This window comes from Xiphophorus maculatus, chromosome 15 (genome assembly GCF_002775205.1).
Source record: "Xiphophorus maculatus strain JP 163 A chromosome 15, X_maculatus-5.0-male, whole genome shotgun sequence".
In the NCBI taxonomy this organism is placed as follows: Eukaryota; Metazoa; Chordata; class Actinopteri; order Cyprinodontiformes; family Poeciliidae; genus Xiphophorus; species Xiphophorus maculatus.
Genome location: NC_036457.1, coordinates 2,181,448 through 2,207,406, shown reverse-complemented (window position 1 = coordinate 2,207,406; position 25,959 = coordinate 2,181,448). Strand labels below are relative to the sequence as shown.

Genomic DNA, 25,959 nt, shown 5'->3' with positions numbered 1-25,959 from the left:
ACTTCCTGTTCTCAGGGGGCGTCGCCTAAGCGATGTCATAATTTCACCACAGGGTATTTTAGGACACCTATTGATGATCAATAACTGAAAGTTTGGTGTCTCTGTGAGTTTCTGTGCAGGATATATAAGAGTTTGGTGTTTCATGGCGAGTAGGTGAACTTTGACCCCTGGTAACCCCCCTTCAGCAAGCTCATACAGTCACCAATTTGATAACTTTAAATCAGACATGCCTTATGATCAGACTGACCGAGTTTGAAGCCGATCAACCGAAATCCCTAGGAGGAGTTCGATCAAATGCAAAGGCTGTAAACGTCAAACTCGAGGTCCACAATGGACCTTCAATACAAAATGGCCGACTTCCTGTTGGGTTTAGAGCATGGCTCTAAGAGACTTTTTTGTACGTCCCGACAAGATACACATATGTACCAAGTTTCGTAATTCTAGGATAAAGCATGGCTTGGGGCTGTTCATTTAAAATACTCTAGGGGTCGCTATAGAGAAATTAGGCCACGCCCACCAAATTTTGTTATGAATTCCTGTCGGTGGGTGGATAAGGATCCATCCTAGTGAGTTTGGAGCAGCTGGGCCCGAAATTGTGGAATTCAGAGCCAAACGTATGGCAACGGCGTTACAGGTCACTTCGCCACGCCGCCACGCCCACCTGCTATGTCAAAGCCGGTCGGGGTTGGAATCCTCAACACACCAACATGTCTTCTGTCTCTGGACACAGTTTCATGTTGATGAGGTCAAAGGGCTAAGATAGCGACCGTTCACAGTAAAACATGACACTTCCTGTTCTCAGGGGGCGTGGCCTAAGTGATGTCATCATTTCACCACAGGGTATTTTAGGACACCCGATGACGATCAATCAGTGAAAGTTTGGTCCCTCTATGTGTTTTTATATAGGAAATATAAGAGTTTCGTGTTTCATGGCGAGTAGGTGAACTTTGACCCCTGCTAACCCCCCTTCAGCATGCTCCAAAACTCACCAATTTGATAACTTTAAATCAAACATGCCTTATGATCAGACTGACCGAGTTTGAAGTCGATCAATCGAAATCCCTAGGAGGAGTTCGATCAAATACGAAGGCTGTAAACGTCAAACTCGAGGTAAAAAATGGACGTTCAATACAAAATGGCCGACTTTCTGTGATAGTTGGCTTATAACATTCAATGTAAGTTCTGAGTCTTTTGGTGAGCTCTACAAGTGTACCAAATTTCATGTCTCTACGATGAAGTACGTTCATACCATTGTGTCAACAGAAAATTGCTAGTTGCCGCCGTTCAGCAATTTTTTTTGCGATTTTTGCGACAACCTTAAAATTCAAAATTTTTAAATTTTCTAGTCGCCACCGCCAAGTTTGGTGAGTTTTTGAATATGATAAAGCCCCCAAAAAGGCACACGAAGAGGTGGGAAGAATCGTAATAATAATAATAAACAGTACAGATACAATAGGCCTTCGCAGCGCTTTGCTGCTCGGGCCTAATTAAAGCTGCAAGCAGCCTCGGGCGGCCCTCGCAGCAAGCGCCGCTCCGGCCTATTGGCCACCGCGGGGGTTCCGGCCACCGCAGAAGCTCTCGCGCGTTTTCCAGAGTCGCAGCCCGCTCCCCACCGCGGAAGCTCTGCCGCAGTTTCCAGCATCGCCGCCCGCTAGCCGCCGCAGAATCTGTCGCGCATTTTCCCCACCCGTCCACCGGGCGACAGGCGTGAATGCGTTCGGCGGCGCTCCCCGACGACTGTCGAAAAATCTGGCGCAGATCGGTCTATGCGTCGAGGAGATACAGCCCATGTATTAACTTAGGGGGCGCAGTGGAGCCAAATTACATTTCAAACCCGTCGGGCTCTTTAGAGGTGAACAAAGGTCATACATATCCAGTTTGGCGCCAATCGGATGATCTATGCCTGAATAAGAGCCAAACGTATGTATATGGCGAGGGACTGATATTCGCCATTTGGCCACGCCCACACGGTTCAGCCAGCAGCGAGCATTGACAGAGTTTATCATCCGAATCATCTTGATTAGGTCAAGAGAGCCATAAACAGAGCTTTCCAAGTAAAAAAATAGCACTTCCTGTTCCGAGGGGGCGGGGCCTAAGTGATGTCATCATTTAACCATTGGATATTATTGGACACAAGATAATGATCAATAACTGCAGGTTTGGTGTCTCTGTCAGTTTTTGAGTTAGAATTACAAATTATTTAATTTTTTCCTCTTTAATTCAACATTGAACTGTCATTCCATAGGGCAATGCTGCCCTCTGGTGTCGAATTACTGAAATAATGAAACTATTTCAGTGGGCAGCAGAGGGCAGCATTGCCCTACAAACAAAGAACATGGACTGTTTATTATGTAATTACACAGAAGATCTCTCTAATTCATTCTGAGGGGGCGGGGCTTAGATGACGTCATAATATGATGACATAGCATTGTCAGTCATCACACCAGGATGAGTCAGGCCAAGTTTGGTGCAGCTCGGTCGAAACATGTGGAATCTAGAAGCAAACGTATGGCATCGGCGTTACAGGTCACTTCGCCACGCCGCCACAGCCAGCTGCTTCATCGCAGCCGGTCAGGGCTTGAATCCACAACACACCAACATGTCTTCTGTCTCTGGACACAGTTTAATATTGATTATGTCAAAGGGCTAAGATAGCGACCGTTCACAGTAAAACATGACACTTCCTGTTCTCAGGGGGCGTGGCCTAAGTGATGTCATCATTTGACCACAGGGTATTTTTGGACACCTAATGATGATCAATAATTTAAAGTTTGGTATCTCTGTGAGTTTCTGTGCAGGATATATAAGAGTTTCGTGTTTCATGGCGAGTAGGTGAAATTTGACCCCTGGTAACCCCCCTTCAGCAAGCTCACACAGTCACCAATTTGATAACTTTAAATCAGACATGCCTTATGATCAGACTGACCGAGTTTGAAGCCGATCAATCGAAAACCCTAGGAGGAGTTCGATCAAATGCAAAGGCTGTAAACGTCAAAATCGAGGTCAAATGAACTTCAATCTAAAATGGCCGACTTCCTGTTGGGTTTAGAGCATGGCTCTAAGAGACTTTTTTGTACGTCCCGACAAGATACACATGTGTACCAAGTTTCGTAATTCTAGGTTTAAGCATGGCTTGGGGCTGTTCATTTAAAATACTCTAGGGGTCGCTATAGAAAAATTAGGCCACGCCCACCAAATATCGCTATGGATTCCTGTTCGGGGATGGATAAGGATCCATCCTAGTGAGTTTGGAGCAGCTCACCCCGAAACTGTGGAATTCAGAGCCAAACGAAATTCGATGGCGTTCGCAACGCCGCCACGCCCACCTGCTTCATCGCAGCCGGTCGGGGTTGGAATCCACAACACACCAACGTGTCTTCTGTCTCTGGACACAGTTTCATGTTGATTAGGTCAAAGGGCTAAGATAGCGACCGTTCAGAGTAAAACATTACACTTCCTGCTCTCAGGGGGCGTGGCCTACGTAAAAAAAAAATTTCACTGCAGGGTATTATAGGACACCCGATGCCGATCAATCACTGAAAGTTTGGTCCCTCTATGTGTTTTTGTATAGGAAATATAAGAGGTTTTTGTTTCATGGCGTGTAGGTGAACTTTGACCCCTGGTAACCTCCCTTCAACATGCTCCAAAACTCACCAATTTGATAACTTTAAATCAGACATGCCTTATGATCAGACTGACCGAGTTTGAAGCCGATCAATCGAAATCCCTAGGAGGAGTTCGATCAAATACGAAGGCTGTAAACGGCAAAATCGAGGTAAAAAATGGACCTTCAATACAAAATGGCCGACTTACTGTGATAGTTGCACTATGACATTACTTGTAAATTCTGAGCGTCTTAGTGAGCTCTACAACTGTACCGAATTTCAAGTCTCTACGATGAAGTAAGTGAATAGCAATGGGTCTGTTGAAAATTGCTAGTTGCTGCCGTTGAGCAATTTTTTTTGCGATTTTTGCGGCGACCTTAAAATTCAAAATTTTTAAACCGCCTAGTCGCTTCCGCCAAGTTTGGTGAGTTTTTGAATATGATAAAGCCCCCAAAAAGGCGCACGAAGAGGGGGGCAGAATCGTAAGAAGAATAAGAAACAGTACAGATACAATAGGCCTTCGCAGCGCTTTGCTGCTCGGGCCTAATTAAAGCTGCAAGCAGCCTCGGGCGGCCCTCGCAGCAAGCGCCGCTCCGGCCTATTGGCCACCGCGGGGGTTCCGGCCACCGCAGAAGCTCTCGCGCGTTTTCCAGAGCCGCAGCCCGCTCCCCACCGCGGAAGCTCCGCCGCAGTTTCCAGCACCGCCGCCCGCCAGCCACTGCAGAAGCTGTCGCGCATTTTCCCCGCCCGTCCACCAGGCGACACGCGTGAATGCGTTCGGCAGCGCTCCCCGACGACTGTCAAAAAATCTGGCGCAGATCGGTCGATGCGTCGAGGAGATACAACCCATGTATTAACTTAGGGGGCGCAGTGGAGCCAAATTACATTTCAAACCCGTTGGGCTCTTTAGAGGTGAACAAAGGTCATACAGATCCAGTTTGGCGCCAATCGGATGATCTATGCCTGAATAAGAGCCAAACGTATGTATATGGCGAGGGAATGATATTCGCCATTTGGCCACGCCCACACGGTTCAGCCAGCAGCGAGCATTGACAGAGTTTATCATCCGAATCATCTTGATTAGGTCAAGAGAGCCATAAACGGAGCTTTCCAAGGAAAAAAACGGCACTTCCTGTTCTGAGGGGGTGGGGCTTATATGACGTCATAAGATGATGACATAGGGTCGTCAAGGATCCCACCAGGGTCACTCGTGCAAAGTTTGGTGCAGGAGCTATCGACCGTTCACAGTAAAATACAAGACTTCCTGTTGTCAGAGGGCGTGGCCTACGTGATGTCATCATTTGACCATTGGATATTATTGGACACAAGATAATGATCAATAACTCAAACTTTGGTGTGTCTGTGAGTTTTTGTGTTAGAATTACAAATTATTTAATTTTTTCCTTTTCAATTCAACATTGAACTGTCATTCCGTAGGGCAATGCTGCCCTCTGGTGTCGAATTACTGAAATTACTGAAATAGTTTCATTATTTCAGTAATTCGACACCAGAGGGCAGCATTGCCTTACACATGACAAAATAATCCCCTTTGTAATTGACTGTGTAACATATTACACAGTCAATCACAGGGGATATTTGAGCCCTGCTAACCCCCCTTCAGCATGCTCCAAAACTCACCAATTTGATAACTTTAAATCAAACATGCCTTATGATCAGACTGACCGAGTTTGAAGCCGATCAATCGAAATCCCTAGGAGGAGTTCGATCAAATACGAAGGCTGTAAACGTCAAAATCGAGGTCAAATGAACTTCAATCTAAAATGGCCGACTTCCTGTTGGGTTTAGAGCATGGCTCTAAGAGACTTTTTTGTACGTCCCGATAAGATACATATGTGTACCAAGTTTCGTAATTCTAGGATAAAGCATGGCATGGGGCTGTTCATTTAAAATACTCTAGGGGTCGCTATAGAGAAATTAGGCCACGCCCACCAAATTTTGTTATGAATTCCTGTCGGTGGGTGGATAATGATCCATCCTAGTGAGTTTGGAGCAGCTGGGCCCGAAATTGTGGAATTCAGAGCCAAACGTATGGCAACGGCGTTACAGGTCACTTCGCCTCGCCGCCACGCCCACCTGCTATGTCAAAGCCGGCCGGGGTTGGAATCCACAACACACCAACATGTTTTCTGTCTCTGGACACAGTTTCATGTTGATTAGGTCAAAGGGCTAAGATAGCGACCGTTCACAGTAAAACATGACACTTCCTGTTCTCAGGGGGCGTGGCCTACTTAAAAAAATAATTTCACCACAGGGTATTTTAGGACACCCGATGACGATCAATCACTGAACGTTTGGTCCCTCTATGTGTTTTTATATAGGAAATATAAGAGTTTCGTGTTTCATGGCGAGTAGCTGAACTTTGACCCCTGGTAACCCCCCTTCAGCAAGCTCATACAGTCACCAATTTGATAACTTTAAATCAGACATGCCTTATGATCAGACTGACCGAGTTTGAAGCCGATCAATCGAAATCCCTAGGAGGAGTTCGATCAAATGCAAAGGCTGTAAACGTCAAACTCGAGGTCCAAAATGGACCTTCAATACAAAATGGCCGACTTCCTGTTGGGTTTCGACCATGGCTCTAAGAGACTTTTTTGTACGTCCTGACAAGATACACATGTGTACCAAGTTTCGTAATTCTAAGTTAAAGCATGGCTTGGGGCTGTTCATTTAAAATACTCTAGGGGTCGCTATAGAGAAATTAGGCCACGCCCACCAAATATCGCTATGGATTCCTGTTCGGGGATGGATAAGGATCCATCCTAGTGAGTTTGGAGCAGCTCACCCCGAAACTGTGGAATTCAGAGCCAAACGAAATTCGACGGCGTTCGCAACGCCGCCACGCCCACCTGCTTCATCGCAGCCAGTCGGGGTTGGAATCCACAACACACCAACATGTCTTCTGCCTCTGGACACAGTTTCATGTTGATTAGGTCAAAGGGCTAAGATAGCGACCGTTCACAGTAAAACATTACACTTCCTGCTCTCAGGGGGCGTGGCCTACGTAAAAAAAAAATTTCACTGCAGGGTATTTTAGGACACCCGATGTCGATCAATCACTGAAAGTTTGGTCCCTCTATGTGTTTTTGTATAGGAAATATAAGAGGTTTTTGTTTCATGGCGTGTAGGTGAACTTTGACCCCTGGTAACCCCCCTTCAACATGCTCCAAAACTCACCAATTTGATAACTTTAAATCAGACATGCCTTATGATCAGACTGACCGAGTTTGAAGCCGATCAATCGAAATCCCTAGGAGGAGTTCGATCAAATACGAAGGCTGTAAACGTCAAAATCGAGGTAAAAAATGGACGTTCAATACAAAATGGCCGACTTTCTGTGATAGTTGCACTATGACATTACTTGTAAATTCTGAGCGTCTTAGTGAGCTCTACAACTGTACCGAATTTCAAGTCTCTACGATGAAGTAAGTGAATAGCAATGGGTCTTTTGAAAATTGCTAGGTGGCGCCGTTGAGCCAATTTGTTTGCGATTTTTGCGGCGACCTTAAAATACGAAATTTTTAAACTCCCCGTATGCATCCGCCAAGTTTGGTGAGTTTTTGAATATGCTAAAGCCTCCAAAAAGGCGCCTCTTTGGGGGGGCAGAAAAATAAGAATAATAATAATAATAATAATAATAATTAAAGCTGCAAGCAGCCTCGGGCGGCCCTCGCAGCAAGCGCCGCTCCGGCCTATTGGCCACCGCGGGGGTTCCAGCCACCGCAGAAGCTCTCGCACGATTTCCAGAGCCGCAGCCAACTCCCCACCGCAGAAGCTCCGCCGCAGTTTCCAGCACCGCCGCCCGCTAGCCACCGCAGAAGCTGTCGCGCATTTTCCACACCCATCCACCAGGCGACACGCGTGAATGCGTTCGGCAGCGCTCCCCGACGACTGTCAAAAAATCTGGTGCAGATCGGTCGATGCGTCGAGGAGATACAGCCCATGTATTAACTTAGGGGGCGCAGTGGAGCCAAATTACATTTCAAACCCGTCGGGCTCTTTAGAGGTGAACAAAGGTCATACATATCCAGTTTGGCGCCAATCGGATGATCTATGCCTGAATAAGAGCCAAACGTATGTATATGGCGAGGGACTGATATTCGCCATTTGGCCACGCCCACACGGTTCAGCCAGCAGCGAGCATTGACAGAGTTTATCATCCGAATCATCTTGATTAGGTCAAGAGAGCCATAAACAGAGCTTTCCAAGTAAAAAAATAGCACTTCCTGTTCCGAGGGGGCGGGGCCTAAGTGATGTCATCATTTAACCATTGGATATTATTGGACACTCGATTATGATCAATCACTGAACGTTTGGTGTCTCTGTGAGTTTTTGTGTTAGAATTACTAATTATTTAATTTTTTCCTCCATTACAACATTGAACTTTCATTCCGTAGGGCAATGCTGCCCTCTGGTGTCGAATTACTGAAATAATGAAACTATTTCAGTGGGCAGCAGAGGGCAGCATTGCCCTACAAACAACGAACATGGACTGTTTATTATGTAATTACACAGAAGATCTCTCTAATTCATTCTGAGGGGGCGGGGCTTAGATGACGTCATAATATGATGACATAGCATTGTCAGGTATCACACCAGGATGAGTCAGGCAAAGTTTGGTGCAGCTCGGTCGAAATATATGGAATCTAGAAGCAAACGTATGGCATCGGCGTTACAGGTCACTTCGCCACGCCGCCACACCCAGCTGCTTCATCGCAGCCGGTCAGGGCTTGAATCCACAACACACCAACATGTCTTCTGTCTCTGGACACAGTTTCATGTTGATTAGGTCAAAGGGGTAAGATAGCAACCGTTCATAGGAAAACATGACACTTCCTGTTCTCAGGGGGCGTGGCCTAAGCGATGTCATCATTTCACCACAGGGTATTTTAGGACACCTAATCATGATCAATTACTGAAAGTTTGGTCCCTCTATGTGTTTTTGTATAGGAAATATAAGAGTTTCGTGTTTCATGGCAAGTAGGTGAACTTTGACCCCTGGTAACCCCCCTTCAGCAAGCTCATACAGTCACCAATTTGATAACTTTAAATCAGACATGCCTTATGATCAGACTGACCGAGTTTGAAGCCGATCAATCGAAAACCCTAGGAGGAGTTCGATCAAATGCAAAGGCTGTAAACGTCAAAATCGAGGTCAAATGAACTTCAATCTAAAATGGCCGACTTCCTGTTGGGTTTAGAGCATGGCTCTAAGAGACTTTTTTGTACGTCCCGACAAGATACACATGTGTACCAAGTTTCGTAATTCTAGGTTTAAGCATGGCTTGGGGCTGTTCATTTAAAATACTCTAGGGGTCGCTATAGAAAAATTAGGCCACGCCCACCAAATTTCGCTATGGATTCCTGTTTGGGGATGGATAAGAATCCATCCTAGTGAGTTTGGAGCAGCTCACCCCGAAACTGTGGAATTCAGAGCCAAACGAAATTCGATGGCGTTCGCAACGCCGCCACGCCCACCTGCTTCATCGCAGCCGGTCGGGGTTGGAATCCAGAACACACCAACATGTCTTCTGTCTCTGGACACAGTTTCATGTTGATTAGGTCAAAGGGCTAAGATAGCGACCGTTCACAGTAAAACATTACACTTCCTGCTCTCAGGGGGCGTGGCCTACATAAAAAAAAAATTTCACTGTAGGGTATTTTAGGACACCCGATGACGATCAATCACTGAAAGTTTGGTCCCTCTATGTGTTTTTGTATAGGAAATATAAGAGGTTTTTGTTTCATGGCGTGTAGGTGAACTTTGACCCCTGCTAACCCCCCTTCAACATGCTCCAAAACTCACCAATTTGATAACTTTAAATCAGACATGCCTTATGATCAGACTGACCGAGTTTGAAGCCGATCAATCGAAATCCCTAGGAGGAGTTCGATCAAATACGAAGGCTGTAAACGTCAAACTCGAGGTAAAAAATGGACCTTCAATACAAAATGGCCGACTTCCTGTGATACTTGCACTATGACATTACTTGTAAATTCTGAGCGTCTTAGTGAGCTCTACAACTGTACCGAATTTCAAGTCTCTACGATGAAGTAAGTGAATAGCAATGGGTCTGTTGAAAATTGCTAGTTGCCGCCGTTGAGCAATTTTTTTTGCGATTTTTGCGGCGACCTTAAAATTCAAAATTTTTAAACCGCCTAGTCGCTTCCGCCAAGTTTGGTGAGTTTTTGAATATGATAAAGCCCCCAAAAAGGCGCCCGAAGAGGGGGGCAGAATCGTAAGAAGAATAATAATAAGAAACAGTACAGATACAATAGGCCTTCGCAGCGCTTTGCTGCTCGGGCCTAATAAACAGTACAGATACAATAGGCCTTCGCAGCGCTTTGCTGCTCGGGCCTAATAAGAAACAGTACAGATACAATAGGCCTTCGCAGCGCTTTGCTGCTCGGGCCTAATTAAAGCTGCAAGCAGCCTCGGGCGGCCCTCGCAGCAAGCGCCGCTCCGGCCTATTGGCCACCGCGGGGGTTCCGGCCACCGCAGAAGCTCTCGCGCGTTTTCCAGAGCCGCAGCCAACTCCCCACCGCGGAAGCTCCGCCGCAGTTTCTAGCACCGCCGCCCGCTAGCCGCCGCAGTAGCTGTCGCGCATTTTCTCCGCCCGTCCACCGGGCGACACGCGTGAATGCGTTCGGCGGCGCTCCCCGACGACTGTCGAAAAATCTGGTGCAGATCGGTCCATGCGTCGAGGAGATACGGCCGATGTCTTACCTTAGGGGGCGCAGTGGAGTCAAATTACATCTCAAACCCGTCGGGCTCTTTAGAGGTGAACAAAGATCATACATATCCAGTTTGGTGCCAATCGGATGATCCATGCGTGAATTAGAGCCAAACGTATGCATATGGCGAGGGACTGATATTCGCCATTTGGCCACGCCCACACGGTTCAGCCAGCAGCGAGCATTGACAGAGTTTATCATCCGAATCACCTTGATTAGGTCAAGAGAGCCATAAACAGAGCTTTCCAAGGAAAAAAACGGCACTTCCGGTTCTGAGGGGGCGGGGCTTAGATGACGTCATAATATGATGACATAGGGTCGTCAGGGTCCCGCCAGGGTCACTCGTGCAAAGTTTGGTGCAGAAGCTATCGACCGTTCACAGTAGAATTACAAATTTTTAATTTTTTCCTACATTACAAAATTGAACTCTGTCTTTCCGTAGGGCAATGCTGCCCTCTGGTGTCGAATTACTAAAATAATGAAACTATTTCAGTAATTTCAGTAATTCGACACCAGAGGGCAGCATTGCACTACGGAATGATAAAGGATCCCCTTTGTAATTACATATTACACAGTCGATCACAGGGGAACTTTGAGCCCTGCTAACCCCGCTTCAACATGCTCCAAAACTCACCATATTGATAACTTTAAATCAGACATGCCTTATGATCAGACTGACCGAGTTTGAAGCCGATCAATCGAAATCCCTAGGAGGAGTTCGATCAAATACGAAGGCTCTAAATGTCAAAATCGAGGTCAAATGAACTTCAATCTAAAATGGCCGACTTCCTGTTGGGTTTAGAGCATGGCTCCAAGAGACTTTTTTGTACGTCCTGACAAGATACACATGTGTACCAAGTTTCGTAATTCTAGGATAAAGCATGGCCTGGGGCTGTTCATTTAACATACTCTAGGGGTCGCTATAGAAAAATTAGGCCACGCCCACCAAATTTCGCTATGGATTCCTGTTCGGGGATGGATAAGGATCCATCCTAGTGAGTTTGGAGCAGCTCACCCCGAAACTGTGGAATTCAGAGCCAAACGAAATTCGATGGCGTTCGCAACGCCGCCACGCCCACCTGCTTCATCGCAGCCGGTCGGGGTTGGAATCCACAACACACCAACATGTCTTCTGTCTCTGGACACAGTTTCATGTTGATTAGGTCAAAGGGCTAAGATAACGACCGTTCACAGTAAAACATGACACTTCCTGTTCTCAGGGGGCGTGGCCTACGTAAAAAAATAATTTCACCACAGGGTATTTTAGGTAACCCCATAACGATCAATCCCAGAAAGTTTGGTCCCTCTATGTGTTTTTGTATAGGAAATATAAGAGTTTCGTGTTTCATGGCGAGTAGGTGAACTTTGACCCCTGGTAACCCCCCTTCAGCAAGCTCATACAGTCACCAATTTGATAACTTTAAATCAGACATGCCTTATGATCAGACTGACCGAGTTTGAAGCCGATCAATCGAAATCCCTAGGAGGAGTTCGATCAAATGCAAAGGCTGTAAACGTCAAACTCGAGGTCCAAAATGGACCTTCAATACAAAATGGCCGACTTCCTGTTGGGTTTCGACCATGGCTCTAAGAGACTTTTTTGTACGTCCTGACAAGATACATATGTGTACCAAGTTTCGTAATTCTAGGTTTAAGCATGGCTTGGGGCTGTTCATTTAAAATACTCTAGGGGTCGCTATAGAGAAATTAGGCCACGCCCACCAAATATCGCTATGGATTCCTGTTCGGGGATGGATAAGGATCCATCCTAGTGAGTTTGGAGCAGCTCACCCCGAAACTGTGGAATTCAGAGCCAAACGAAATTCGACGGCGTTCGCAACGCCGCCACGCCCACCTGCTTCATCGCAGCCAGTCGAGGTTGGAATCCACAACACACCAACATGTCTTCTGCCTCTGGACACAGTTTCATGTTGATTAGGTCAAAGGGCTAAGATAGCGACCGTTCACAGTAAAACATTACACTTCCTGCTCTCAGGGGGCGTGGCCTACGTAAAAAAAAAATTTCACTGCAGGGTATTTTAGGACACCCGATGTCGATCAATCACTGAAAGTTTGGTCCCTCTATGTGTTTTTGTATAGGAAATATAAGAGGTTTTTGTTTCATGGCGTGTAGGTGAACTTTGACCTCTGGTAACCCCCCTTCAACATGCTCCAAAACTCACCAATTTGATAACTTTAAATCAGACATGCCTTATGATCAGACTGACCGAGTTTGAAGCCGATCAATCGAAATCCCTAGGAGGAGTTCGATCAAATACGAAGGCTGTAAACGTCAAAATCGAGGTAAAAAATGGACCTTCAATACAAAATGGCCGACTTTCTGTGATAGTTGCACTATGACATTACTTGTAAATTCTGAGCGTCTTAGTGAGCTCTACAACTGTACCGAATTTCAAGTCTCTACGATGAAGTAAGTGAATAGCAATGGGTCTGTTGAAAATTGCTAGTTGCTGCCGTTGAGCAATTTTTTTTGCGATTTTTGCGGCGACCTTAAAATTCAAAATTTTTAAACCGCCTAGTCGCTTCCGCCAAGTTTGGTGAGTTTTTGAATATGATAAAGCCCCCAAATGGGCCCACGAAATGGGTGGAAGAATAATAATAAAACAGTACAGATACAATAGGCCTTCGCAGCGCTTTGCTGCTCGGGCCTAATAACAGCTCTGGTGCGTTAAAGCAGACATCCAATCAGCCACACGCTCACCCTTTCTGTTTGATTTTTATATTTATATAATAGTTTTGGCTTATTTCTTTCACTGTGTTCTTTAAGTAAATAGCCTGTCAACAATTAATCAATTTCTAAATTAGCTGACAATTATTTTAATAATCTATTAATCTGATTAATAGTTTCAAACTTAATACATTTTTGAAGACTTTTGGCGTAATTAATCCTCTGATATGAAAATCTTTGAACAATTGTCCATTTTGAGTCTATGTACTCTAACGATTAATCCATTACTAAATTAGTTGACGCTTCTTTCAATAATTGATTAATTGTGATTAATCCGATTAGACTTAGACTGACTTTATTGTCATTTTCAATGCACAGGGTGAATACAGAACGAAATTTCCTTGCATACGGCTCAGGACAATGTTTTGAGCTTTCAATGTTGTGTTAATCGTTTCAGCCCCAATATATTTTTTGTACTGTTTTGTACACACAGTTTGTGTACTCAAGTTAACAATTAATCGATTATTAAATGAGTTGACAATTATCTCAATAACAGATTAATTGTGATTAATCGTTTCAGCCTTGATTTCAGTGTAAATGGTAACCACATCAAGAGGCTTGATGTAAAAGTAATGACATTTAGAAAATTGTTTATCACTTTTGTCTTGGCCTATTGTATAAAATCCTAAGAATATCCTAAAAGATGATATGGATGCTTTAAATTTGCCCGTCTTACTTCAGCACAGAGTAAAAAAAGAAGGGAGTCTGGCTAATGCCTTTCGCTGTAACCTTGACAAAAAACAGTTGACGCTTGAATATGTGGCAGCCAAAGCCAAGAGGTTAACACGCTCTGGGATGTGTGTGTGTGTGTGTGTGTGTGTGTGTGTGTGTGTGTGTGTGTGTGTGTGTGTGTGTGTGTGTGTGTGTGTGTGTGTGTGTGTGTGTGTGTGTGTGTGTGTGTGTGTGTGTGTGTGTGTGCTTGCTTCCTGCTCACAGTAACGCGATTACCCAAAGCCTTAGCCATCACTTTTCCTCCCCAACCCTTTTTGACCTCCTGAAATAAAAAATAAAACTAAAATGAGGCAAGTGTTGAATCACTGGAAGCTGAATGTGTTGAGATCTGGATGATATTGTGGGATTAGGGATTAAACATCTAGTTAGGGTTGGAACAATTTTAGACCATTTGGTTAGAAAGACAGTGAGCTGAAGACAGGATTTTTATTTAAAAGAGCTTTCAGCGTTGTGTTTTTTAATACCAGTCACTCTTTGGCTTCTTCCAGACTTGTGAAGGCTGAGGCTGCCGTTTCTATTTTTGCAGAGTCGGCACATCTTTCATTAATCCATTTGACTTCCCTTGGAAAGCTGGCGAGAGGTTGAGTTTGCAGCCTTGTCTGTTTTCCGTCGCCTGGCTGGGTGACGGCGTATTTCATAAAGTCAAGGGAATTTTCCAGCCGCTGTCAGCTCACCTTGTGTTTGGTTTTTGACAGGGAACAATGTTTTCAATAGACATTTTTATTGGTGAGTCCAGGGTGGAGAGGCACCGGGCAATTTCTCTTTACTGAGAAGAGGGAAAACAAGATGATATGTAGCAAAATGTCAAAAAAGATCTACAATGTTTGCTGGTTTGGCTTCTGCACATCTATTTGTGTTTCCCTCCGTTTTTAATCAACTTTCCCCTCTGCAGGGTCTCATTTATATTCGGTATGGCTGCAGCCAAATGTCTGTATATCCAAACGGTTAAAAGAAGCAGTATAGAGAGTCAAGGCAGACATGAATAGTTGATCAAAGATCTTCAGAATTTAAAAGAAAACAAAGTTTATCTTTTAACCTCAAACATTCAATGAAAACCCAAAGATTATGGACCTTACCAAGCTCCGCCCACAACCGACCCACATGACCGCAAGTCTCACAATCAAAGCCTCGCGGCGCCGTTGTTTCTATGTAAACATGACTGGATCAGTGCATCATTTCTACTGGATTTTCACAATATATCAGATACTACATGGACAGAGGAACTAACAGGTTCATGTCATCATCTGGGAGGAGGTTACTGGTTTCTCAGTCACAAGCTGGTTGCAAACCTGAGGCCAGCAGGTGTCAGTCAGTTATGGTAGAAATGAACTTTGACCTCAATATGAGAAGCTACAGTCTGATAGGAGGAACCAAAGAGCTCTGTAAAGGTAAAGGCAAATCTTCTGAAGTTGGGATATAATTAATTTAATTTCACATAATTACCGCGGTAGAAGCCATTTGTTTGTTAAAATTTTATGAAATGTATTTGTTCTATTTGATGTTTGTTGTGAATGACGTAAACTCACAAACGAACGAGGTAATTAGTCCAACGTTTAGAAACTACAGCGGCTGTAATGAGCCACAGCAAAGGGAAACAAAGGTAAAATAACCTGAACAGGTGATCAACTCAAAACCACTCCTACCTTTTTACTCTCTCGCTCTTTGTAGTTTAAGCACACCTGTTACCGTGGCAACCGCCTGCAAGACGAGCAAAGATTGCGTTAAAAACATAACATTCAGTCCGTTACGATATCAAGTTTCCAGGCTTGATATTTATTTCTCGATTATTAATCAGCGCTTCCCTGAACACAGCGATGGTTGATTGACTAGCTGTACTTGGTGCTAACGTGGCTAACAGAGTAACAGTTTAGTCCAAAGCCTTTTCTGCTAAAATAAAATCTTTAGTGTATGTCAGATACAGACACATTGCATATTGATCTGTTTAGCTAACGTCAGACTGTGTAGCAGACAGGCTTCAAGGTGTAGAAGTTGTATCAGTTCTGCCTTTATGCTGTACTTAGCTAACGGGAAGCTAAGTGTGTTTGTGAGACGGCCATGTAGAATGGGCATCAGCCAATGAAAAGCGGCCCCTCTGGTAAGGTCCATTTACATCTACATACAATAATTCATACTGTAAACCAGGAGCTGTGGCTGAACCCATTTTCTTTCCAAATATATTTTTGATAATAGTTTGTAAATTTAAATTGTCTTTTCTTCTAAAAATTTAACCCTTCATACTGACTTAAATCTTAAGGTTTTGTTAAATTTTAGCTCCACCTGCGCCCTTCTGACACAAAAATGCACTTCTAAAGAAAAATTTAAGTATCAGCATATTTTTCCCCTTTAATTTAGAATGTTTTTAACTTTTGTCCTCCTTGTTTATCACAAATAATTGTTATTTTTTGTTTTAACGCTTTAAATTCGAACTATGTTGGTTACTCTTGTCTTAGGGCTAAAATGATTAATCGGATTAAATGTGATTAATCAGATTAGTCATGATTTATCAATTACTGAAACAACAATTTAGTAATTGATTAATTGATTAAAGAAAAGGCAATTTCTTAAAGAAAACAAACATAATCAGCGAACTAATAAAGCTGAACTATTACAAAAAGTATGTAGATTTTACATTTAAGATGAAAAAACACATTTATCTGAAAACATTTTTTGCCAGATTCTTAAACGGCATATTTTTTGCTTAATCCAACTCAGATTTTCTGAATGAATGTGATGTAATTGTATTTTAGGTCATAAAATATTTGTTTTCCTATTTAAAAAGGAGTTGAATTGTTTATTTGCATCATTTAATGTATTTGTATGAAAAAGACTTTAGTGGTTAAAAAGAAAATCTGTTGATTGTGGCATGTTTTTATATCCGATTAATAATCAGAATTGAATTGATTACAGATAGGGAATCGTCAGTTGCAGCTGTGCTTTTTTTCATTATTACTAAATTTCTGCTAGAAAAATGGTTTGTCACCATAATTTTTTTTAATTTTTATAAATCTTGGGTTTGTCAAAAATAGGCAACAAAAAATCACTGATATAATGAAAAAATGCATTTTGAATTGGAGTCAGATTCCTCTTTTAGTTGAAAAGACATAAACAGCATCAGTAATTATAAGAATCACTTGAAACATTTTAAAGAAAAGCTTTTTTTATGCCTATGAAATACAGTCCACAAAAACCAGTGCCATAAATTAGCAAGGTCTCACATTTTGCAGTGATTTTAATCGGTTTTAAATTCAAACTCCTGATGAAAGAGTCAGTTTTTTGTTGTTTTTTTTACAAACTTAACACACAGCTTAACTTTTGTAGCTAAGTTAAGCAACCAGGTCCAATTCAAGTTACAGCTGTTTTATTTTTCTCAAAGTTAAAGTTTGTTCACAGATTGCATGTTTGTTTTGATTTCCGGTTTTCATCCAGTCCAAGGATATCTGAATGGTTGTTGTGTGGGGAAACAAAAGATGTGCTTTTCAGAATAAAAGTGTCAGTACGATTCCCACACAAACGGAAAGCTTTCACTTTGCCTCCAATTTGTGCATTATGACTCGATTCATGTCACTTTCCCCCATTTGTTCTGTCCAGATACATTGTTAGACATGTATCTGGACTTTGTGTGACGTCGTGTCTTAATGATGAATTTAATTATTAAGGTTAATGTTGGTGATTTTTCCATGAAAGGACGAGAAGTTGGATAAAATATTGATATCTCTGTCGTTAGAAGAGAAGTGGGTGTTGGAAGAGGAAGGAGTGGATGGAGTGTGTTTCACAGGAAAAAAAGAATAATGTTGGTTAATGACTTTTGGACCCCTTTCCTCTCATTTTTCTGCCTCCGTTTGCTGCAATCTATCCTTGTGTCCTACCTCAGAACAGAGCCGAAATGATTCTTGTCTTCTGGGGACTGGCTTTCCCATTTTTCATCTATCTGTCAATTTCTTCCCTCCTTCAGCTTCTGTGGCTTCAGTCGGGGTAAAACAAGCTCAGCCAGGTTAGATAAAGAACATCAAAAAGCAGAAATCGGTTTTGCCAATTGGATTCAAGTCAGGACATTGACTAGGCCATTTTAACAAATGGATATGCTTTAATATAGGGCAGGGCGAAAACTTGATTTGGTTTTTGAAGATTCTTTTTGGATTTTTTTTTGGGTGATGTCAGCATGGCCAAAGCCACCATCTTGTTTGGCAAACTTCTATTTATTTGAACTTTGAACTCAGGTTAACTCTATAACAATGATTCTGTAATTTTGAGTACTTTCATTAATAGTAATGGCATAATAACACATTCTCAAAGACCAATAAATGTTAAATCAGATCTGTTAAGAAAAAAATCTGATTTTATTTTTAAGCCTTAGAACCAAATCCTACTTCCAGTTTGGATATGTGGTACATTATCTGTGTTTCTGTTACAAATATGCGCAGAACTTTGTCAGTATTCTTCGATCGCGGTATTTCCTTAAAATAAGAAACAAAATTAAAATCATAAATAAATACGTATATTCACACAATAAGTCATAAAAACATGATTCTCTGACTATTTCCTGTTGTCGTCTTCTTTGTCGTTTCCGCCAGTAGCAACATCCTGTTGTTGATCATGTGACTCCTGTCATGCAAAAAAAAATGTTTCAATTGCAGTTTTGTTTCCATTAAACAAATTTATTTTCAAAATGTAAAATTACACAATCGGTGAATTTGAGCTATTATTGTTTGATCACCTGAAATCCACCAGATTGTAACGCGACAAAATGTGGAAAATCTTGGAAGAATACGATTGGCGCTGTAGAAAGTTGAAATTGAAAGTTGCATATGGACAACATTGGAGTTGCATTTTAAGTTGAGCTAAAACCATAAAAATAATTTTTAAACAGGAAATCTGTAGAAAAAATTGTTAATGTGCTAAATATACCATTTATTGCTGTTGGCAGCAGCACTTCTGTTTATTAATTTCTGCAAAAACTCAAATATGAAGCTAAATTCTCGCACGCGAACAAGCTAAGCGCTCAGAACGAGCGTCACAAATCCTTCCCTCTCGCTCGGTGCTTGTAGAGTCGACTCTTCTTCTGCTACTCATGTTTATGGAGAGGCCACACTGATTCCTCCCTCTGCTGAACCATCTGCCGCCTCACCACACACACACGCACACACACACACACACACACACACACACACACACACATACACACACACACACACACACACACACACACACACACACGCACACACCTCAGATAAAACCCAGCCTTCACACAACCTCAGATCTTTCCATCTGGACCAACACACAGATCCTTGATCTGATTTTAGAAGCTGTTTCAGGGAGCTTGAAATCCTTGAAAGTTTTGAATTTCAACTTGGAGTTTTCAAGGTTTGGAAACTCCTTGAAAGTGCTTGATATTCAAACTGCTCTGTTATGTAATAAAGTGCAATCCAAATATGAAGAACAACATTTACAGTTGAAACTAGATATTTTCATACAAGGTTTTGGTTTTTTTCCCCTCAGTTTGAAAATAAATCAGACAAACTTTAGAAATAGTTAGAAATACTAAAATTACGTCTATTTATTAAATGTAAGAAGACAAACTTTTCTTGTTTTAGGTCAGTTAGAAATACTAAAATTACTTCTATTTATTAAATGTAAGAAAACCTAGCAAGAACAATTTTAAAATATTTTTTATTTGTATATTGTGTTTATTTAATTTGAGCAGGAAGGTTACTCACCTTAACACAATTTCTTTGGATTGTTTCACTTTGCTTTATTTATTGTTCCTAATGGTTCAGTGATTTATTAAACTGTGTAATTGCAATAAAGACTTTATTTAAATTAATGTTTTAGTTTTTGTGACAGAGACTTTTCAAAACTTCAGATTTTGTTGTTTTAGTTTACTTTATTCATGTCAAATACTCCCACAAAACATTATTTAAACAGTAATAAGTAATATTTAATAGAGAATTAAAACTGTCTGTATTAAAGTGGATGAAAACTTACCTTAAAAATGGTTTAAAAGCATTTTTACTACAGGAATTTTACAATAGGAAAACTGTACGAACTGTTTTTCCTAACCTTTGACCCTTCTATATATATTGTGGTTTTCCCCCAAAATATTCTTTAATTTAGTGTATTAAAAACAAAAACCTGAAAGATAACTCTACTCCCACTGTGAAACAATTGAAACTCAAACGAACCTGACAGTTTAGTAAAAGAAGACGAATCAAAGCAGAAAACATGATTGACACCACAGTTTTACCTTTTCTATGTTTTAATTGGTGTTTGGATCATTTTTCCCTTTTTAAAGTCTATAAGAAAAGCTTTTGCTTTAATAAAACACTGAAATACTTGGAGCGTTTATACATTCAAGCGGTTATTTAATGCAGATTTGAGTGGCAGCTCCATTGCTTTTTCCTGCAGACAGGCCATTAAGATGAAAGCTCCTTCAGTGTTACAGAAAAATCTGTAGGACAACAGTAATGCGTATTCAGACATTTAGATTTATTTTTATCTTTAAGCAGCATTTCTTCATTTCTGTATCACTTTTATGCCGCAAATATCTTATGTTAGATGATAGAAAATGTTTAATTTCATGTTTACATGCTTTAATATTAATTGTTTTAAGTATTAACCTCTGTTATTTGCAGGTTTTAAGAAGCAACAAATGTTGGTGTGAAAAGCTTAAATCTATGAATTTTTGAGATCTGTTAAAATAAAATAACTGCTTATTTTAATGGTTCAGACACCAAATATTAATTACTATTTATCAATACGCTCAGTGGAAGCTGGACAGCAGAAGCTAACATCTGCAGTTTATAAATGATTGGTGCTCCTAGACTGGCTGTTTGCGAAATGCTAGCCAATCTCCTTCCTTTCTTCCATCCTTCCTTGTACACCCTTCTTTTCCCTTCGTTTTCTTTCCTCCCTTCTTAGTCATTTTCTTCTTTTTCTTTCCCTTCTTCCTTCCATCCTTTGGTCTTTCTTTCCTTCCTTCCTCCCTTCCTTTCTTGTCTGCTGTTCCCTCCCAGTGAACGTTAATTTCTAAAATGTGAACCAAACATGGATTAACAGGAACTCTTGGATCGTTGCAGAATTTGTTTCTCTCTAAAAATCTGTTGAAATCCTGTTTTTACTTTAATAATCAGAGTGGAGCATGGCCTGTCTTATAAAGGATAGTAGATCTTATGAATCAGTATTGTGTCTAATAAAGCATCCTTTATTGAATTACTTCATAAACTTATTTATCTAGGTGGCGTAGCGGTTAGCGCGACCCGTATTTGGAGGCCTTGAGTCCTCGACGCGGCCGTCGCGGGTTTGACTCCCGGACCCAACGACATTTGCCGCATGTCTTCCCCCCTCTCCTTCCCTGTTTCCTGTCAGCCTACTGTCATATAAGGGACACTAGAGCCACAAAAGACCCCCTGGAGGGGTAAAAAAAAACAAAAAAAAAAACTTATTTATCTAAATATCAGAGTTTTTCTTCTTCCTTTGTTCTCTGTAGCTCTACTTCCTGTTGTACGTCTTTCTTTGCGTTGCTTCCATTTTCTTCCTTTAATTGGTCAGATGGTTTCTCCGTGTTGGATTTTATGTTCAGAACTAAAAGCTCTGCATGTTTCATGACTTATTGAGCTGCTTGGTGCCGACCCAGACCCACATTTGTTTCTGGTTTTGGAGTAATGAGTGCATTGAAATGATGGTCTATACGTCGTGCCTCCTGCTATGTTAATCACTGCAGATGAACAGAAGTTTTTACGTTTCATCGGCTCGTCTGTACCGCTCACCATCTGCCTGCTTAATGATTTACTTTACCTCTATAACTTTAACGGCTTTTTCAGAACTTTGCTGTAAATTTGAGGCCAACATCTGGACTCGGATAAAGCTTTCAACAGCTCAGAAATCTTTTTATGCCTTCGTTAAATCTATTTCTGAGGGCAAATTAAATATATATTTATGACACAAAAACCTGCAAAAACTTTTCATTTAAATGAGGGCTGCAACTAAGGATTATTTTTGTTATCGATTAATCAAATATTCTGGTGATTATTTGATTAATCAGGTTAACAATGGCACATTTTACAGATTTTTTATTTAAATCTTTTTATACAATATTACAAATACATCAAAAGATGCAAATAATTTAATTTCTTTAACATTTTATTTCCTAAAATGCAACAACATAGCATTCCTTGAGTTTACACTTTATCATTTGTACAATTATGCAAATTTTGTTTTTTACCATAAATATGAAATGTATGTATTTTTGTACAATTTTATGTTAGTTCTGACTGTGTTGTTCTTTCAGTAAATATCCCTTTTTTGAATCTATTTATTCCAGTTAATGATTAATCGATAACTAAATTAGTTGACTATTATTTCAACAATCGATTAATTGCGATTTTTCTGATTAATCGTTTCATTTCTAATTGAAATATGTTTTTTTTTTCTGTTTCTTCCAGGAAGTATAAAGGGTGCAACAATAGTGGACGCTCTAGATACGCTCTACATCATGGAAATGTTTGAGGAGTTTAAAGCTGCCACAGATTGGGTGGAGAAAAACTTGGACTTCAACGTGGTAAGTTAATAAAATAACATACATCAACTAATCAATAATCAAAGAGTTTATTTACTTTCAAAAGTATAAAAAAGTGCTGTGGTTTAGCAGTACATTAAATCATTCAAGTGTTAAAAAAAACCTTTGAGTTTTGAAGCTTTTTTTATTGTTTATAAAGAGATATCTGCTTCAGTTAATTAAATTAAACATTCTGATCAAGAGTTATAATGTTTTTAATGAGACTCTTAGGCTTAAAGGTGTCATATGTGCTCTGGCAAGACTTACAAATAATAATAAAAAAAATATTGTGAAGAAAACAAGAAAGACGAGCAAAAAAACAGCAAAAAATAATTTCATTAAAAAATGTTATGTGAATAATTTGAAATTATGTTCCAGAGAAACACCTGTGCATACTGCTCCCCTGTGTACTAATATAAAAATATTATATTAGTGTGATTGCAAATAAGTTGCAAAAATAAATGAAAAAGTAGTTAAATAAATTTGAAAATAAACGTGTAAATGGGCAAAGATTTATTTATGTTCAGGTTAAAATAAAAGCTGTTAGCTTGAGAGTTGATCTCTTGCGACGCCCCCTTCGTTATGCCGCCCTGAGCCATATCACCCATATCAAGAAGTGAATTTATAAAAGATGCAGATTTCAGATTTTTTATTAAAACCTCCTCAGTGTACAGCATTACAATGCTGATATTTTTTAATGCAAAAAGATGGATAAGTAAATATATTCCTGTTTTTATCAAAGTAATTTAGAAATTGTATAAAAAGATCTGATTTATGTTCATAAATATGATGAACACGGAGCTAAATACTTTTGCCTTGAGTTAATAAAATGCAGCTTTATTTTCTGAATTTAGTTCTCCTTCATTTCTCCTTATTGTCGTCAATAAAATCCTAATCAAATCATCATAGGAGGAGTTTTAAAAGTTAAACCTCCAACAAGTTTTCTTTATGCTACTGAAAATGGAGTTAGTTAAAGTTTCTTTAGGTGAAATAGGACTGTGTATTTTTTACTCTGCGTTGACTAATGAGCTCAGCGGCTTGTGTTCCTAAAGATATGAACGTCGGTACAGCGCAGACAATTTGCCCTCTTCTCCTTTGATGTTTCCCTTTATTCTCGAGCCATCCTCATTATGATTAAGAGCCTCTTATTAAGAGGAGGCAGAAAACCATTCTGGCTTTGCTTTAGCGTAGTCATGACTGTGTCTGCGGATCGGTGTCGTAACCAGATTCATCTAAACCAACCAAATATAACTGAAAAATCAGCTGCAACAGGCACAACTGACAGGAAATCAGTGTCTTTGTTTAGACTTGTATCTAAAGAAAAAGGGTTCATGCTCTGAATACGAGACGTTTTTCTTCATGTGCTTGTAAAATGAAGCCACATCTCTTCTTTTATTATTATTTTTTGCTGTTGCTGCTTTTTTGCATAATCCTTCCTGATTCCAGTGTGTGGCAGTTGTTGCCCTGTCAGTCAAACTGGATTATATCAGCAGAGAGCCAATTGTTTCCTGGAGTAAACTTCTTATTTCCTGCAGGAGTGGAAAAACCCAGAGAAGTACGGCTCACGACACAGTTTGTAGAGACAATTTAGTGGATTTCAACCGGGAAGGCTCCAGCATGCTACTAGTTCCTGGAGGACAGAAAGGATTATGAATATGAGAACTGGGACATGACAATGTTGCTAATGACTTAGTTATGCCATGTCTACACTGCTAATCAAATAAAACATTAGCAAATTCCGACCAAGTTTAGTTTAATATTAGAAATTTGTTAAAGATACAAATAAACCATTTATTTTTAAACAAAAAAATAAGTATGTAATTAAGTAAAATACAATAACATCGCATTACTTTAGTAAAATCTGAACCAGTTGAAATTAAAACCACTTGAGATTTAGCTAAAACATATTTACAGACAAATATGTTTTTATCTTGTATGTAAAAAAATGTTTGTAAAAGTTTGGATTAATTATTGCTATTCATATGTTTTGTAATCGATTATTCGGACGATGAATCGATTAACCCTAAACCTAAATGGATGAAAAATTTGGTCATACTGCAGATTTTTTAATTAGGCTTTTAAGATTATTTTAACACAATATTAGAAGTACATAAAATAAGTAAGTAAATTCCTTTGCTGAATAAGAAAATAAACTTTTTATAGCCTAAAATGCAAAAACAAAGCATTCCCTTTGCGTATGCTTGATCATTTGTAGCAAAGCATAGCTAAAATGAAAGAAACTCAGCCTTTTCTGCCTTATTTAACAACAATACAGTTTGCATTTTTAGATTAACCGACTACTAATTGGATAGCAACAGTTGCCTAATAGATTTTATTTGATTTTTTGCAGAAATTGGACCAGGGCTAGAACTATGTCACTTGAGGAGTTCTGGGAAGGTTTAACTTTGATACAAAAAGCTTTTTTTTAATGCAGTTTTGCATTAAACACTGCCCTGTAATTAGCAAATTATCTTTTTTTACCTGTACACTGCAGTTAACAATTAATTGTTTACTAATTTAGTTGACTAATAATCGATTAATCACAATTAATTTGATTAATTTCTTCTGCCCTACTTGTATTTATTTACAGAATTTGAAACCGGTTAAGCTGAACATATTTGCAGACAAAGAAGTTGCTTTTTTTATCTTAAGTGCAAAATGTGTATATATTTTTGAATAGTTTTGGCTTTTTGTGAGTCTTTATACTCTGGTTGACGATTAATCGATTACTTAATTAGTTGACGATTATTTAAAATAATCAATTCATCATGTTTAATCTGACTGTTTTTTCCCCGCTTGTATTTATACAATATTCATTCAATTCAGAAATAGTTTAACATTAAAGTCTCATCAAAGAGTCTTTGTGACATGTTAACTTTTAAAAATATCACACTACATGGATGATATCATCACTTGTTGGGAAGCTCTGCTAATCCACTTCATTTGTTTTTGCCGCTCTTCTTTAAACCACCAACAGGCATATTTTGATTATTTCTCCAGTGGTAGCCTCTCAAAATGCTCTCAAGTTTCACTTTTTGGCGTTTTAAGAGAGCAGATGCTTGGTGATGATAGGCGTCTCTTCTGATCCAAAGATTTTTAGGTGGATCATTAAGTCGTTGGCTTTTGCTGAAGTCCCTCAAATCGTTCTCAACTTGGAAATGGCCATGCTTAGTCAGTTTCCTGCATGCTCCGTAATGGCCTGAATGTTGCAACATCAGGAGACTTGACTCTGAGCTTGCCAACCTTTTTCCAGGAGGGAGATAGTGTCATAGAAATGCTGACTCACAGGGTCATTGCCCAACAGTTTAAAGCTGTAATAGCTGCTGAAGTCCAGCACATTAATAAATCACTGCTGTACATGGGAAGAAACAATCATCCTGAGTTGGCAAAATTAAAGAATCCAAAAGTAGTTATTCAGTTTTAATTTTGAATAAATTAAAGAGGAAGAAGTAGAATGAGTATGAGAAAGTTTGAATACATTTTTCTTTTTTCTCACTATCTGGAGTTAAATCAGACGAAACTTCTCTTGTTTTTGGTCAGTTAGAATTACCAGAATTATTTCTATT

At 40.2% G+C, this 25,959-nt stretch overlaps 1 protein-coding gene across 1 annotated transcript in view; it reads left to right on the top strand.

Moving 5' to 3' along the window:
• The first annotated feature begins 22,285 nt into the window (after nt 1-22,285).
• The window catches only part of man1a1 (mannosidase alpha class 1A member 1), a 70,254-nt gene continuing 66,580 nt past the window's right edge, over nt 22,286-25,959 (top strand). The window contains exon 1 of the mRNA XM_023348024.1: nt 22,286-22,396. Coding sequence (XP_023203792.1) covers nt 22,331-22,396 — 66 coding nt within the window. The 5' untranslated portion in view covers nt 22,286-22,330. The remainder of the gene's footprint in view (nt 22,397-25,959) is intronic.